Here is a 15,253-nt window from a genome sequence, read left to right as displayed (position 1 = left end):
CCCTAGAAGATTCCATTTGCAAGGCTATCTCTATCTGACCTGACACAGTGCTCACACAATGCTTACAGCCTTTTCACTGAGGACATTTGTCAGGGAAAAAAAAAAAACTCAGAGGCAATTATTTAATATTGCAGCTGCCTGAGGGAGACAAAAAGGCTAAGCAAAAGGTTTTAAGGGAATGCTGCAGAATGTAATATTCATAGAGGTTTGGGTATATCCAGAGCTGCGTGTGTGTACAAGAAAAGAACTAAGAGGGTCTTGGGCTCTCAATTCATGCCTATATACTGTCTACCATAGACACATTTCAGATTCAAATACAGAGATGGGCCAAAAGTAAGAGATAGAAAACCATATTAATTTCAGACAAAACGGACTTTTAGACAAAAGAAAAGTTCAATCTATCATGAAGTAATAATGATTAAAACACAAATGTACCAAACAATAAGGCCTCCAAATATAAGTAAAAAATGACAAAGGGAAAAACAGACAATTCAACAATATTTGCATTTTCAATAATGTATAGAGTGGGACCAAAAAACAACAAGAAAATAATACTGTATCAACACTGCAAACCAACCAGACCCAACAGACATTTATAGAACACTCAATCTGTTAACAGCAGAATACATATTCTTCTTAAACACACCAGGAATATTTTCCAGGATTGATCATGTATTAGGTCATTAAAAAAAAAGCCTCAATAAAATGTAAAGAACTGAATAACACATTGCTACAGTTTGAAAAGGATAGGGTTCATTAACTCATGCAGATTTTTATACTCCAAGGTCACAAATCTTAAGCTTAAGCTTAAGCCAATTATGGGATTTAGGAGGTGGATCTCTTGAAAGGTCCTTAGGTCATGGGGGCATGCCCTTGGATGTAGTTCTCACAACAGGGCTGATTATAACATCTGAGAGTTGAACCTAATCACTCTTCTTCCTGGCTTACTATGTGATCAACCCTCCACATGTGCTCCACCATTGCTATCATCTGGCCTCACCAGACAGCCAAACCAACAGGGCCTGCCTGATCTTGGACTGTGAACTTCCAAAATTGTGAAGAGGAACCTGTGTCAAGTATTTCATTACAGGATGAAAACATATTATGGGCGCTGGTGTTGTAACACAGCTAGTTAAGTTGCCGCCTACAATGCTGGCATCCCATATAGATGCTGGCTTGAGTTCTAGCTGTTCTACTTCTGATCCAGCTTCCTGCTAATGCACCTGAGAGAGCAGCTGAATATGGCCAAAGTGCTTGGGTCCCTGCCACCCATGTGGGAGATCCAGAAGAAGCTCCTGGCTTCAGCCTGGCCCAGTCTTGGCTGTTGTGGCCACTTGGGTTATGAACCAGTAGATGGAAGATCTCTGTCTCTCCTTCTCTCTGCAACTCTTTCAGAAATAAATAAATCTTTAAGAAAATATTATTTCCTATCATCACAATAATCCAAAATGGATAAAACACTGAGATGTAAGAGCTAAAGTTGAGGCCAGCGCCGTGGCTCAACAGGCTAATCCTCCACCTTGCGGCGCCGGCACACCGGGTTCTAGTCCTTGTTGGGGCGCCGGATTCTATCCCGGTTGCCCCTCTTCCAGGCCAGCTCTCTGCTATGGCCTGGGAAGGCAGTGAAGGATGGCCCAAGTGCTTGGGCCCTGCACCCGCATGGGAGACCAGGAGAAGCACCTGGCTCCTGGCTCCTGGCTTTGGATCAGCGCGATGCACTGGCCGCAGCGGCCATTGGAGGGTGAACCAATGGCAAAAAGGAAGACCTTTCTCTCTCTGTCTCTCTCTCTATCCACTCTGCCTGTCAAAAAAAAAAAAAAAAAAAAAAAAAAGAGCTAAAGTTGAAAAATCCTAGAAAACACTGGTGTCAATCTTTGTGATGTTTGTTCACAACAGTTTCTCAGATATAACACCAAAAGCATAAATATATAAAGAAAAAAATAGATAAATTTGACCTCCTAAAAAATAATAGTTGTTTGTCCTTCAAAGGACATAGGAAAGTTAAAAGACAACTGAAAGGAAGGAAATATTTGCGAATAATTTATCTGATAAGGATCCAGAATATATAAATAATTCTTATGGGGCTTGCATTGTGGTATAGGAATAAGTTTCTGCCTGCAAAACCAGCATCCCATATGGGCACTGGTTCGTATCCCAGCTGCTCCACTTGATATAGCTCTCTGCTAATGGACTGGGAAAAGCTGGAAGACAGTCAAAGTGTTTGTGCCCCTGCCATACATGTGGGAGACCGAGAGGAAGCTCCTGGCAGCTGCGACATCTCTGCCTTTGAAATAAATAAATAAATCTGGAAAAAAATTCTTACAATTTAGCAAAAAGAAAAAAGATACAATATAAAAATGGACTAATGAAGTTGAGCATCTGTCATGTGCTTGCTGACCACTTATCTTCTTTGGAGAAGTATTTACTTATTCACTTATAAGTACTTTAAAAAGTTCACTTATGAGCGTACTTTAAAAAGTTCATGGAAAATGGAATTAAAAGGTAAGTTTATTTTGGTGCATAAAGATTTGAAATCCACTCATATGAGGGGTCTTCAAAAAGGTCATGGAACATTTGTGTTATCATAAAAACTATGCACGAGTTTTTTTTTTTTTTAACGTGTCTTTTAATTTCATTTTTCCACAAACTTTTGAAGTGCCCTCACATTGGATTATTTCTTTTAACAATTGGCTTGTAAGAGTTCTTTATATATTCTGGATACTAAATCCTTATAGACATGAATTATAAATACATCTGTAAATACACACACATACTTTCTCCAAAAATACATATTTTATACATACATATAAAAGTGCATACTTTTTACACTACACATAAGAAAAGAATGCCAGTAAGAATGTCCCATCTGTGTTAAAATGTGTATTAAAAACACAGTTTAGACTCAGCCTTTCCCAACTCCTCAGGTTTCAAGCCAGATGATGAACCAAAAAAGGTCTCAGCATGGAAAAGGACTTCTTTAAATGTTTTGTATGATATAAACTTTTTTTGTTGTTAAGATTTATTTATCTGAAAGGCAGTGTGACAGAGAGAGGGAGAGACAGAGATCTTCCATCTGCTGATTTACTTCTCAAATGGCCACCAACAATCAGGTATATGCCATGCTTCTGAAGCCAGAAAGTCCATCGGGTCTCTCACAGAAGTGACAGGGGCCCAGTCATCTTCCGTGAGCTTCCCAGGAACAACAGCAGGGAGCTAACTGGAAACGGAGCAGCCAGGACTTCAAATGGTACTGATAGGGGATGAAAGCACTGCAAGTGGTGGCTTAACCTGGTACACCTGAGCATCAACCCCACAAACTTTTTTTTTTTTAATTAATTTAATTTGAAAGGCAGGAAGACTCTTCCATTCACTGGTTCATTCCCCAAATGTCTGCAATAGCCAGGGCTGGGCCAGGCGAGGCCAAAAGCCAGGAGCTCCATCCAGGTTTCCCACATGGGTTGCAGGGGCCAAGTAGCTGCCTCCCAGGATGTGCATAGTAGGAAGCTGGGTTAGAAGCTAAGCAGCTAGGAGTCAAACCAGGTTCTCTGATATGGGATGCAGGCATCTCAAGCAGCAACTTAATAACTGCTGACAAACTCTACCCCAATAAAGCTTTTTATAATTATATTAAACTATATTTTTTTTTTAAAAAAAGACATCATTTATTTAAAAGGCACAGCAAAAGAGAGAAAGGGAGAGACATCGAGTCTTCCATCTGCTGGTTTACTCCCTAAATGGCCACAATGGTCAGGGCAGGACAAGACCAAAGCCAGGAGCCAGGAACTCCATCTGTCTCCAATGTGGGTGGCAGGGGCCCAACTATTTGAGCCATTTTCTGCTGTCTTCCCAGGCATGTCAGCAGGGAGTTAGACTGGAAGAGAAACAGCCAGGACTCAAACTGGCACTCTGATATGGAATGTTAGCATCGTTAAGTGGTGGCTTAACCTGTTGTGCTACAACCCAAGGCCCTAAATTATCATTTTCAAGATGAGAAGAAAAATGGTTCAAAATCTTACCATAAAAAAGAACATAAATATACTATTTACCAAAAAGTAACAATAACAATCATCATAAACTTTAAATGTTAAATTGGTGAGGGTGGGTTGGGGGGCTGGGTAGAGAGGGTAGGAAGAATGCTTTACAGCTGCTGCTTGGCAGAATTTCACAAATGAATTATTAAAATATTACATGTTTAGTATATTATATATTTAATATTTCTTAAAGGCTGCCCTATGTCTTAAAATTCCTCATTACTTAACATATACTCAGTTAAATAACAATTTTATTTAAAAATACAGTAATTATTCATAAATATTTTACTTCCTTCTATAGGAGAAAGATGTTAGCTCTTCTCATCCCGAACAGATTTCCCCAGAGTAAAAGCTCATGTAAACAGGAAAGGTGATATTAAACTTGAAATGACCATACTTTACAAACTACTGCCAATGCTCTATTTCTACTAATAATTTAGAAATTTCCAAGTCCCCAAAATCCAAGAATAAAAAAGACATGTGATAGCCATGTAACTTCTATACAATGATTTACTGTTACTAATGCTAAAATCCTATGAATTTCAATGAAACTTACAGACAAAACATCATTTTCTAACAAACAAGATTGTGTAGAGATGTCACATAATAATCATACTCTGCGTCTTGTGTCATCTTTGTTATCCTAGTTTGTGCTGATTTTGGAAGATGGCTACAATTTTTTAAAAGATGTATTTATTTGAAAGCCAGAGCAAGAGAGACAGAGGGAGAAAGAGCCATTCTCCATCTGCTGGTTCACTGCCCAGCTGGCTGCAACGGCCAGCTCTGGGTCAGGCTGAAGCCAGAAGCTTCATCCTCATCTTGCACGTGGGTGCAGGGACCCAAACACTTGGACCACCTTCCACTGGGTTCCCAGGCCGATAGCAGGGAGCTGGATCAGAAGTGGAGCAGCCTGGACACAAACAAATGCCAGAAGAGAAGTCCACGTCACGGGTGGCAGCTTTTCCCACTACTCCACAATGCCAGCCTCTGCAATTTTTTTTTTTTTTTTAATCAATTCCCATCGCAAAGTGAAGTAGCCTGTATCTCCTCCCATTGGCTCTGGGTGCCCACTACTGCTTCCAACACAGTAACAGCAGGAAGAAAGCCATGCAACTTCAAGGATTTATCATCCTTAGTCACGCAGCTTCTTCCTTGTTGACTGAACATTGAGCCACAACGTTAGAACTCTATACACCGAGCTGCCATGCCCGAGAGGCTTTTGTGGCCTCGCTGGCTGACAAGTCCTAGCTGAGCCCATGCTCCTAGTCATCCTCGTCAAGGTGCCAGACGTGCGAAGCAGGAGCCATCTTGGAAGTAGACTCTCTCATTCCCGCTGCTGAAGTCCCTGTTTTTCAGCTCTTCCCAGCTGTAACTCGGATTTCACAGAGCAGAGACAAACCATGTCTGCTGCATCCTGTCTGAATCCCCATCCAGGGGCAGAATCAAAGGCTTGTTTTATGTCTCTGTGTTTGGGGTGGTTAATTTCTCAGCAATGAGTAACTGGAACAGAGATCAACAATTTAACTGAACAAGCATTTGATGAGTGTCAAGTTTGAGTGGGCAAATTCAAAGACTAGTACAGACACGGTCCTGGCCCTAAAGGAATTTACCACCTGGCAGTAGATTCTATCTGCTGCCAGCTTGCAGACAGCTTACCAGCCAGAACACTGTCTGGCTCTCAGTAGCTAATAATAAGTATCTGCTGAGTGAATGAACAAATGAATTACATTAGTAGGGTTGAGTACTTAATAGTAAACATTTCTACCTGAATTTCAACATTTTTGATGAAGAGACTGGAGAAAGCTCAAGACCGTTTAGCATAAATCTGTTCAAATAAGATGCAAAATCACATGAAATGTTATAATTTAACCTTTATAAATTTGTATACGCAGTAATCTTAGCTGTTTATATCAGGGAAATCATCACCTTTTCTAATCGTGTAACTTTTTATTGTATCTTTTAGACATTCTGGAGATGATTAAATTAATAATGTGGGGTGGGCGCTTAAAAACAGTCAGTTAAGCCACTGCTTGGGATGCCCACATCACATATGGGAGTGCCTGGGACTGAGCAGAACCTCCACTTCCAATCCAGCTTCCTGCTAATGATCCTCCGAGGCAGCAGACTATGGCCCAGTTCCATGGTTCCAATCACTCATATAGATCCAGTTGGAGTTCCTGCCCTTGGCTTTGGCCTGGCCAAAGATCTTTTTTCTCTCTCTCTCTCTGTCTCTCCCTCTCTGTCACTGTGACTTTTAAATAAATAAGCAAAATTTTAAAAATTAAGAAATAAAAACCTTAGCTTAAAAAATAAACATCTCAAACATTAATCAACATAGCTGGAAAATAGAACTTTCAATGGAATATAGCTGCTTAGCCTTTACCAATCTGTAAATGAAAGGATGGTTTGCAACTGTCAGTTTTATGAAAGCTTTATGTCATTGCTCTCTGAATAGTAAGTAACTAAACTGCAACTTCCTTCAGTTCCTCTAACATTTCGTAACCCATGTTGGTAAGAGTCACAGAACACTCCTACACCCTAAAAAGAACTGTTACACTGAGAGAACGAGCTTACAATATTCTTCACCATAAGAGGCCTGATCCAGACTACAACATTCAAAAGTCTGGAGTCAATTTCCAGGAGGTATCCACTATTATGTTCAGATCCTATGACTGCTGATGGCAGAAGATACCCCGAAATGTAAGGCTGTATACATGACCACGCATTCTTAAAAGTCTATCCTACTCTTTCCTCCTGTTTTTAGAAAACATATAGCCGGCGCCGTGGCTCAACAGGCTAATCCTCCGCCTTGCGGCGCCGGCACACCGGGTTCTAGTCCCGGTCAGGGCACCGGATTCTGTCCCGGTTGCTCCTCTTCCAGGCCAGCTCTCTGCTGTGGCCCGGGAGTGCAGTGGAGGATGGCCCAAGTGCTTGGGCCCTGCACCCCATGGGAGACCAGGAGAAGCACCTGGCTCCTGCCATCGGATCAGCGCGGTGCGCCGGCCGCAGCGCGCCTACCGTGGTGGCCATTGGAGGGTGAACCAACGGCAAAAGGAAGACCTTTCTCTCTGCCTGTCAAAAAAAAAAAAAAAAAAAAAAAGGAAAACATAGCTTGATTTAAGCAATTGCTGTATAAACCCAAATTTCTAACATTTTAATAACATCTCTTTCTTTATTCCCCCCATTCTTTCTCATATGTCTTAATTATTTCTAATGAGTACTGTGGGACTCTTTCTGATATTTAGAGAAAGTCAATGTATATATATAGTAGAGAGCATGGTTTCACTTCTGGTACAGCCCACATGGTATATTAGAAGACACACAGGAATACTGCCATTAACTGTCTCTAAGTCAGTTTCCTTATTTATTAAAACACTGGGTTAGATTAACCCTCAATTCTGTGATTTTACAAGTGAATACAATGACAATTCATTCTACACTTTTATATCTAGATCCAACCTGATGGACTATGCGCTGTTTTTCACAGTAATCAAGATGAGTACAGATTTATACTGACACAAGCCTTAATTTGAAGTTTAGATTTAATACATTTAATTCTATCATTTGATGTGATTCTTCAGATATGAGATGTATTTTTACCTTTCCAGTGGGTACAAATAATTCCAAAGATCAAGTCTTACTATAAAACTCATCAATCAAAAATAAGTTGGTTAATCTTTTTTTTTTTTAAAGATTTATTCATTTATTTGAAAGGCAGAATTACAGAAAGGCAGAGGCAGAGAGAGAAAGGGAGAGGGGGAGGGAAGGAGAGAGAGACTTCCATTTGTTGGTTTACTCCCCAAATGGCTGCGACAGCCGGAGCTGCGCCAATCTGAAGCCAGGAGCCTGGAGGTGCTTCTGAGTCACCCATGCAGGTGCAGGGGCCCAATGACTTGGGCCATCTTCTGCCTTCCCAGGCCATAGAGAGAGCTGGATTGGAAAAGGAGTAGCTGGGACATGAATCTGTGCCCATATGGGATGCTGGCACTGCAGAAGGCAGTTTTACCTACTACATCACAGCACAGGCCCCCTAAGTTGCTTAATCTTTTAAAAAGCTTTTATTATGGGGCTGGCACTGTGGTATAGTGGGTAAAGCCATCACCTACAGTGCTGGCATCCCATATGGGCACCTGTTCAAGACCCGGCTGCTCCACTTCTGATCTAGCTCTCTGCTATGGTCTAGAAAAGCAGTAGAAGATGGCACAAGTTCTTGGGCCCCTGCACCCACATGGGAGACCCAGAAGAAGCTCCAGGCTCCTTGCTTTGGATTGGCACAGCTCTGGCTGGCCGTTGTGGCCATCTGGTGAGTGAACCAGCAGATGGAGGACCACTCTCTGCCTCTGCCTCTCTGTAACTCTGCCTTTCAAATAAATAAATAAATCTTCAAAAAAAAGAAAAGAAATGCTTTCATTAGAACAAAACTCCCAACTAAATGTTTATAATTTTCCCAACCCTTAGTTTTTACGAAGCCTGGACTAAAAAGAGAATTTTTTTACAAGATGTTATCAAATAAAACGTTGCATATTTCCACATTGTAAAAACATTATCATTTTTATTGGCTGAATACTGCCCCAGTGAGTTGATGTACTATCAATTTTTAACCCTTCCCTATTTTTAAGTTATCAGATTGAATCTAATTTGCCAAACTACACACAACATTGCGGTGAACATCTTTGTACACAATTTCCTCTTCTTTTAGATTTTTAGGACAGTAAATCAGGTTACAGGATATTTATATTTATAGTATTTTACAACAAAATGCCATATAGCCTTGTGAGAAGAGTCTATCATACTTTTTTCACCCATTTGAGTAACAGTTTCATTATAGCAGTAAAGATACTATTCAATGGTATTTTACTGTAGCTTTTATATTCATATTTTTGATAAACATGTTCAATACTGCTCCCTACAACTTACTTACTATGTATCTTCTGTACTCGACTGTTATATTTCTTTATTTATTGGTACTTTTGTATCTTTTTATCAAGCCTGAATTTGTTCGAACAACCTTTCTGTAACATTCTCATACTTTCGGCTTACCTGTTTTTAAGATGTGCCTCCAGATCACAGCGCTGCATTACATCATGGCACACTGAAGAAAATGGACATAAGACCAATAATTTGTCTAGAAGTTTGTGAACCAGAATACTAGATTTCTTACACAACTTAAAATGAAGTCTCTTTCGGTCCAACGGACAGAAATCTTTCTCCTGTAAAAAGTTTCTGAGGCACTTGTAGCAGAATGTGTGTCCACAGGGCGTATCCAGCGGCTGCAACAGAGGCTGAAGGCAGATATGGCAGACGAGGTCATCGTCCACTTCATTCTGGTAATTGTACAAGTGGTTTTCTCTTGTCCAGTGCTGCTGGCCACATTCAAAACACAGGGGGTTTAGGGAGGAAGAGGAGGTCTGTTCCACAGACACCATCTCATCACTGGTCGTTCCCATTTTGCATCAGCTAAAGCAGCTGCTTTTGTCTCGTATGTCAGACTCGGCTTCAGGTTTGGTGTCCTTTAGTAGGAAGCGATATACCTGACTAATGCAGCCGAGGTCCGTTTTTCTGAATAAACAAACAAACAAATGGAATATTAATCAAGACAGGTATCAACAAAATATTACTAGTTATCTTTTTGCAGTACAAAATTAAAGTTTAGAACAGTCAAGAAACCAGTCACAAAAAATTAAACACTGTTGGCCTTCTGTATCCATGGGTTCTGCATCCACGGGTTCAACCAACTACAGAACAAAAATATCAGAAAAACAAAAAACAGCACTGGACAGGTACGGACTTTCTCCCCCTTGTCGTTGTTCCCTAAACAATACAGCTTATATAATGTTCACATCATACCAGGCTACAAGTCAGCTACAGATCATTTAAACTGTGTATAGGTTCTGTGCAAACACTGGGCCATTTATTTTAAGTGACTTAAGTGTCTGTGGATTTTGATATCTGTCAGGATTTTGGGACTGATCACCCAAAGATACTGAGGGATGACTGATGGAATTAAGATATTTTCTAGTTGGCTAAGAAGTGTGACATACACTGCCAGGTTTTCAATGAAAAAGAACTGGTGATCAAAAACAAAGATGCCGTTCATTACATGACATAGAAACAGTTGCTTTGTTTTACTGACTGAAATCCCCAAATATCTCACAGCTCAATATAAAAAAAAAAAAAATGAAAGTCAATTAACAAGGTGCTAAAAATGCAATTTGAAATTATGGAACACATTTACATTTGTCAACCCAATCATGGCCTATGGTTCTGAGTTTATGCATTTACAGTACTATACCAAAGATTATGTCTTTGAAATACAGTTCTCATGGACAACTCAGTCTACTAAGGAAAACCTTTGTTTGGCACTATATTAAAAAAATGGATTTCAAAATATGTATGATTTGAATAGTTTCTGTATATAACACAGATATATGTGTGTGTGTGTGTGTGTGTATAAAACACCTTTGGAAACATCATAAAGTATAATAGTAATTTATTCCAAAGAGAAGAAAAAATGTAATTCACTTAAGCAGATGAGACATGCTGTAACTTTCAATTCCACCTCACACTATTCCACTCTTCCATCTGGGCTTGCAGACTAGGGCAGCCATCTCCCTCCCTCGAGGTCTGCAACAGCCTAACCCAGGTTTGCGCAGCCTGCCAGGGGCTGCTCCCCTCATGGAAGGGTTTCCATACTTCCTGCTGCTGAGCACCACAGATTAAAAATCCATCTCCAGAGGCAGCAGCTCTTACAGAGCTTCCAGTATGTGCCAAACGTTGAGGAGTGGTAGGGAGGGGAGAGCCCAAGAAAACCCATTAATAAAATTCAATGTAATAAGTATGCTATGCTAAATTTATTCCCAGGATGCTATGTGAGTATAGGAATGATGAAGAGAACTGCCTTTTAACTGTGTTTTCCTCTGTGGCAGGAAATACTTTCAAAAGGGGTTAAAAACTTGGACTGCTGAGTTGTGATAGGAAGCATCAGAAAGAATAAAAATGGGACAGGGGATCCTGGGCAAGACAGAAGCTTAATTAGCAAGAGCTTCTTTTTCACGAGTCATGGGGGAATCTGAGGTAGGTAAAACATTCAGGTCAAAGAAAACACACTCAGGACATGGGAATTCTAAAATTAGCATCCCTGCAAGAAGAACAGAAGGGCAGAACACCATGCTGATGGTGCTAGTGCTTGTATTTCAATAAATAAAATTCTCCCCTGTCAAGTGTAAGTACTTGCTATTGTATTTATTTGAAATATTATGATTATATTTTTTAGAAAAACAACATAAACATTTTAACAGATTTAATAAGAATGGCCATGAATCAGGTGGGGGTAGGAAAGGATTCCGGTAGGACAGCTGACCTCAAATGAATCTTTTTTTAAAACTACCAGTAAGACTTTTAATAAAAAACTACCAACAGGGGTTGGCATTGTGGCATAGTGGGGTTAAACCACTGCCTAAGACACTAGCACCCCATATGGGCACCTGTTGGAGTCCCAGCTGCTCCACTTCCAATCCAGTTCCCTGCTAATGCACCTGGGAAAGCAGTGGAAGATGGCCCAAGTGCTTGGGCCGCTGCCCCCAGATGGTAGACCCAGAGGAAGCTCTTGGCTTTGGCCTGGCCCAGCCCTGGTCATTGCAGCTACTTGGGGAATGAACAAGTGGATGAAAGATCTCCCCCACAACACACACACCTCTTTCTGTAACCCTGCCTTTCAAATAAATAAAATAAGCTTAAAAAAAAACTACCAATAAAATATTAAGAACAGCCTGTGTTCTAAACCCTTATCAGTAACTACATCAGACAACACTTCTTGTATGTTATAACTCACGGAGCCTGCTCTTTACCCTTTGAATGCCACAATGTTTGGACATCGGTGCAAGGTAAGTGAGGTTAAGGAAAGAAACATCGTGTGTCTCATCTCGGGCAGACAGGGTGATTGGAATTGGTATTTTAATACAGGATTTCTTCAGATTATTGTTTCCCACTCAGCAACAAAACTCACATACCCTCTGCTCTTCTTTGTTTGTGATAGCGCTTACTCTAATTTTTCTTTTCCTCAAGAAAATATATGGCAATTTTAACCTCCCACATAATGACTAAGACAGCACTTAAGACTATTATATTCAAGCTACTTTCTAAATCTCTAAATAACTTTAGATCTTTGATTATTTTAATTTTATCACAAAATCTTTTCACAAGAACAATTAGCATGCTCCCATTTAAAATATCAAATAACAACTGCATTATCTCCACCCCTGAAATGCCCCTATGTTAGCATGAAGCAAACATTAAATGAAAATTAACATAGATGAATCACTAGCATGTGCTATAAATATTGATTAAAGGACTGTACTGCTACATAGCATAAGTAGTTAAAGAGTACAGACCCCAGAGGGGTCTGAGGAGTCAAATCTTTGCTTGGCCATTCACTAGCCCTGCTTTCTTAATAAATTCCCATTTCCTTCTCAGATGCAAAATTGGAATATCACCAGTGCCTATCTAAAAGTTAATATAAAGAATACTCACAGTGTAATATAAAGAATACTCACAGTGGGTTAACGCACTGGCCTGAAGTGCCGGCATCCCATAGGGTGCCGATTCTGGTCTGGCTGCTCCACTTCTGATCCAGCTCTCTCTTATGCCCTGGGGAAGCAGTGAAGGGTGGCCCAAGTCCTTGGGCCCCTGCCTGCGTGGGAAGACCTGGAGGAAGCTCCTGGCTCCTGGCTTCAGATCGGCCCAGCTCCAGCCGTTGTGGCCAATTGGAGAGTCGGCCATCAGATGGAAGACCTCTCTCTCTCTCTGCCTCTCCCCTCTCTGTGTAACTCTGACTTTCAAATAAATAAATCTTAAAAAAAAAAAATACTCATACAAGCACGCACACAAGGGTTTTCAAAAAATTCACGTAACATGGAATTAAAAGATAAGTTTATTTTAGTGCAAAATATTTTGCAATCAAGAAGCTTATGGAGGGGCTGGTGTTTGGAGCATTGGTTAAGACATCACTTGGGATACCTGCATCTCATATTTGAGCACTTGGTTCAAGTCCCAATTCCTTTGTTTCTGAGTCAGTTTCCTGTTAATGTGCACCCTGGGAGGCAGCAGATGATGGCTTAAGTACTTGGGCCTTTGCCACCACATGGGAGACGTGGATGGAGTTCCAGATTCCTGTTTTTGGCTTGGCCCAGTCCTTGTTGCAGCATTTGGAGGGGAAAGCAGTAGAAGGAGTATCTATCTCCCTGCCTTTCAGACAGAATGAAATGTAAAAAAAATAAAATGTTAAAAGTTCATGAAAAATACATATTATGAGAAAACAATGCATAAATATAAAAGTATTTTTGCATCAAAATCAACTTTTTCTAAGATTTATTTATTTGAGAGGCGGAGTTACAGAGAGAGGGAGACACAGTGAGAGAGAGAGAGAGAGAGGGAGAGGGAGAGGGAGAGAGAGAGAGAAACTCTTCCACCTGCTGGTTCAGTCCCCAGATGGCTACAAGAGTCAGTACCGGGCCACATCAAAGTCAGGAGCCAACAGCTTCATCTGGGTCTCCCACGCAGGTGGCAGAAGCCCAAACACTTAGGCCATCTGCTGCTGCTTTTCCCAGGTCATTAGCAGGGAGCTGGATTGGAAGTGGAACAGCTGGGACTCGAATCAGAGTCTGTATGGGATGCTGGCATTGCAGGCGGTAGCTTTACCCACTACACCATGCCAGCCCCAGAAATAAACTTATCTTTTAATTCCATTTTCAATGGAGTTCCTAAGGCAGTGTGTGTGCAAGTGTGTGTATGCGTGGAATATACTTGGTGTAAAACAGTGCCTAACATATCATAGGTGAAATATAACTTAGCCATCATTAAAGAAATAAAAGCTCAGACAGCTAAACCCAATTCTTTCTTCCTTAAAAATAACTCGATAATAAATTAAATGATTATGGGAAAAAGGAAAGGTATTTCGTGACAGCTTTGGAGTGTGAGTTCTGTAAGAACTGACCCTACTCCTCCAATCCCCTGGCCCACAGGTGGATGATTTTCTTTCTGCTTTGCGTGCAAGTCCATTGCTCTGCCTTACCCTCTTCTCTCCTTGGGGTCCTTCTCTAAAATAATAGTTTGCTGTGGTTTGGAAAATGTTTGAATGCATTCCCCAAAGGTTCATGTGCTGGAAGCTTGTTCCCTAGTGTGACAGTACTGATATGGTAGAACCTAAAGAGGTGGGGCCTAGTTGAAAGTTACTAGGTTGCTGGGAGATAACACTTAGAAGATTAATATGGTTCTCACTGGACCCCAGTTAGTTCTCATGAGGGTGGGTTAGGAAAGAGTGAGCCTGGTCCCCAAATTGCTCTGGTTTCCAGTTCTCACAAGGTGATCCCTTCTGTACACAGCTGTTTTTTCCCTTTCCCCCTTCTGTTCCTCTATGATGCTGTGATGCAGCCAGGTGCCCCTCACCAGAGCCCAAACAGAACTGCGAGCTAAATAAATTCCATAATCTTTTCTGTCCAAAGTACCCAGCCTTGGATATTTTGTTAAACCAACAGAAAACGAACAAAGAACTCTAAGAGCTAGGACTCCCACAATAAATGCTGAATGACCATCTGCATGACAACAGGCTTAGTGAGCTTAGGTGAGCTGAACTACATTATGGGAGGATATGCCCAAGTTTATATATAATTTTGATTTCAGACATTATCTATATACCTATGAGCACAGTTTGAGATATTAAAATAGAAGTTAAATAAATATTAGTTTCAAACATTTCTCAAAATATAAAGGTAAAAGGTAGCATAATGTGTAGCTTTACAAACAATATTATCTATTCAGCAATATCTAAGAATAGTAAAGGGAAGGAAGCTATTCAATTGGCTGGGGTTACTACAATATATTTGTGATAGCATCTTGAAAAGTAGCTCGGGCAATGGAAAAGGAGTTACAAGACATGTTTTTTACTTGATTCCAGTCATGATGAGTATGCTTGGTCTTCCTGGCTTATGGGATAAGAATATCCTGGTAAGCACAAAGACTCTCAGAAAGAATTATGGGTTTTCAATGTTAATTTGCATATACAAAAACTATATATTATTCAGATTATTTCTCTCTCTTTTTAAAATTTATTTGAGCAGTAGAGTTGCAGACAGAGAGAAAGGTCTTCCATCCACTGGTTCACTCTCCAAATGGCTGCAATGGCTGGAGCTGGGCAAGTCTGAAGCAGGAGGCCAGGAAATTCTTCT

At 40.6% G+C, this 15,253-nt stretch overlaps 1 protein-coding gene across 4 annotated transcripts in view; it reads right to left on the bottom strand.

Annotated features, from left to right (window-relative positions):
- LNX2 (ligand of numb-protein X 2) overlaps nucleotides 1-15,253 on the bottom strand; it is a 96,428-nt gene that overhangs the window by 31,569 nt on the left and 49,606 nt on the right. For all 4 annotated transcript variants that reach the window (XM_062194438.1, XM_062194441.1, XM_062194439.1 and 1 more), the window contains one exon: nucleotides 9,072-9,590. In XM_062194438.1, the coding sequence (XP_062050422.1) occupies nucleotides 9,072-9,478 (407 nt within the window). In that variant the 5' untranslated portion in view covers nucleotides 9,479-9,590. The remainder of the gene's footprint in view (nucleotides 1-9,071; nucleotides 9,591-15,253) is intronic.

This window comes from Lepus europaeus, chromosome 6 (genome assembly GCF_033115175.1).
Source record: "Lepus europaeus isolate LE1 chromosome 6, mLepTim1.pri, whole genome shotgun sequence".
Lineage (NCBI taxonomy): Eukaryota > Metazoa > Chordata > Mammalia > Lagomorpha > Leporidae > Lepus > Lepus europaeus.
The sequence above is the reverse complement of the archived record's forward strand: the minus strand, read 5'-3'. Positions and strand labels throughout refer to the sequence as shown.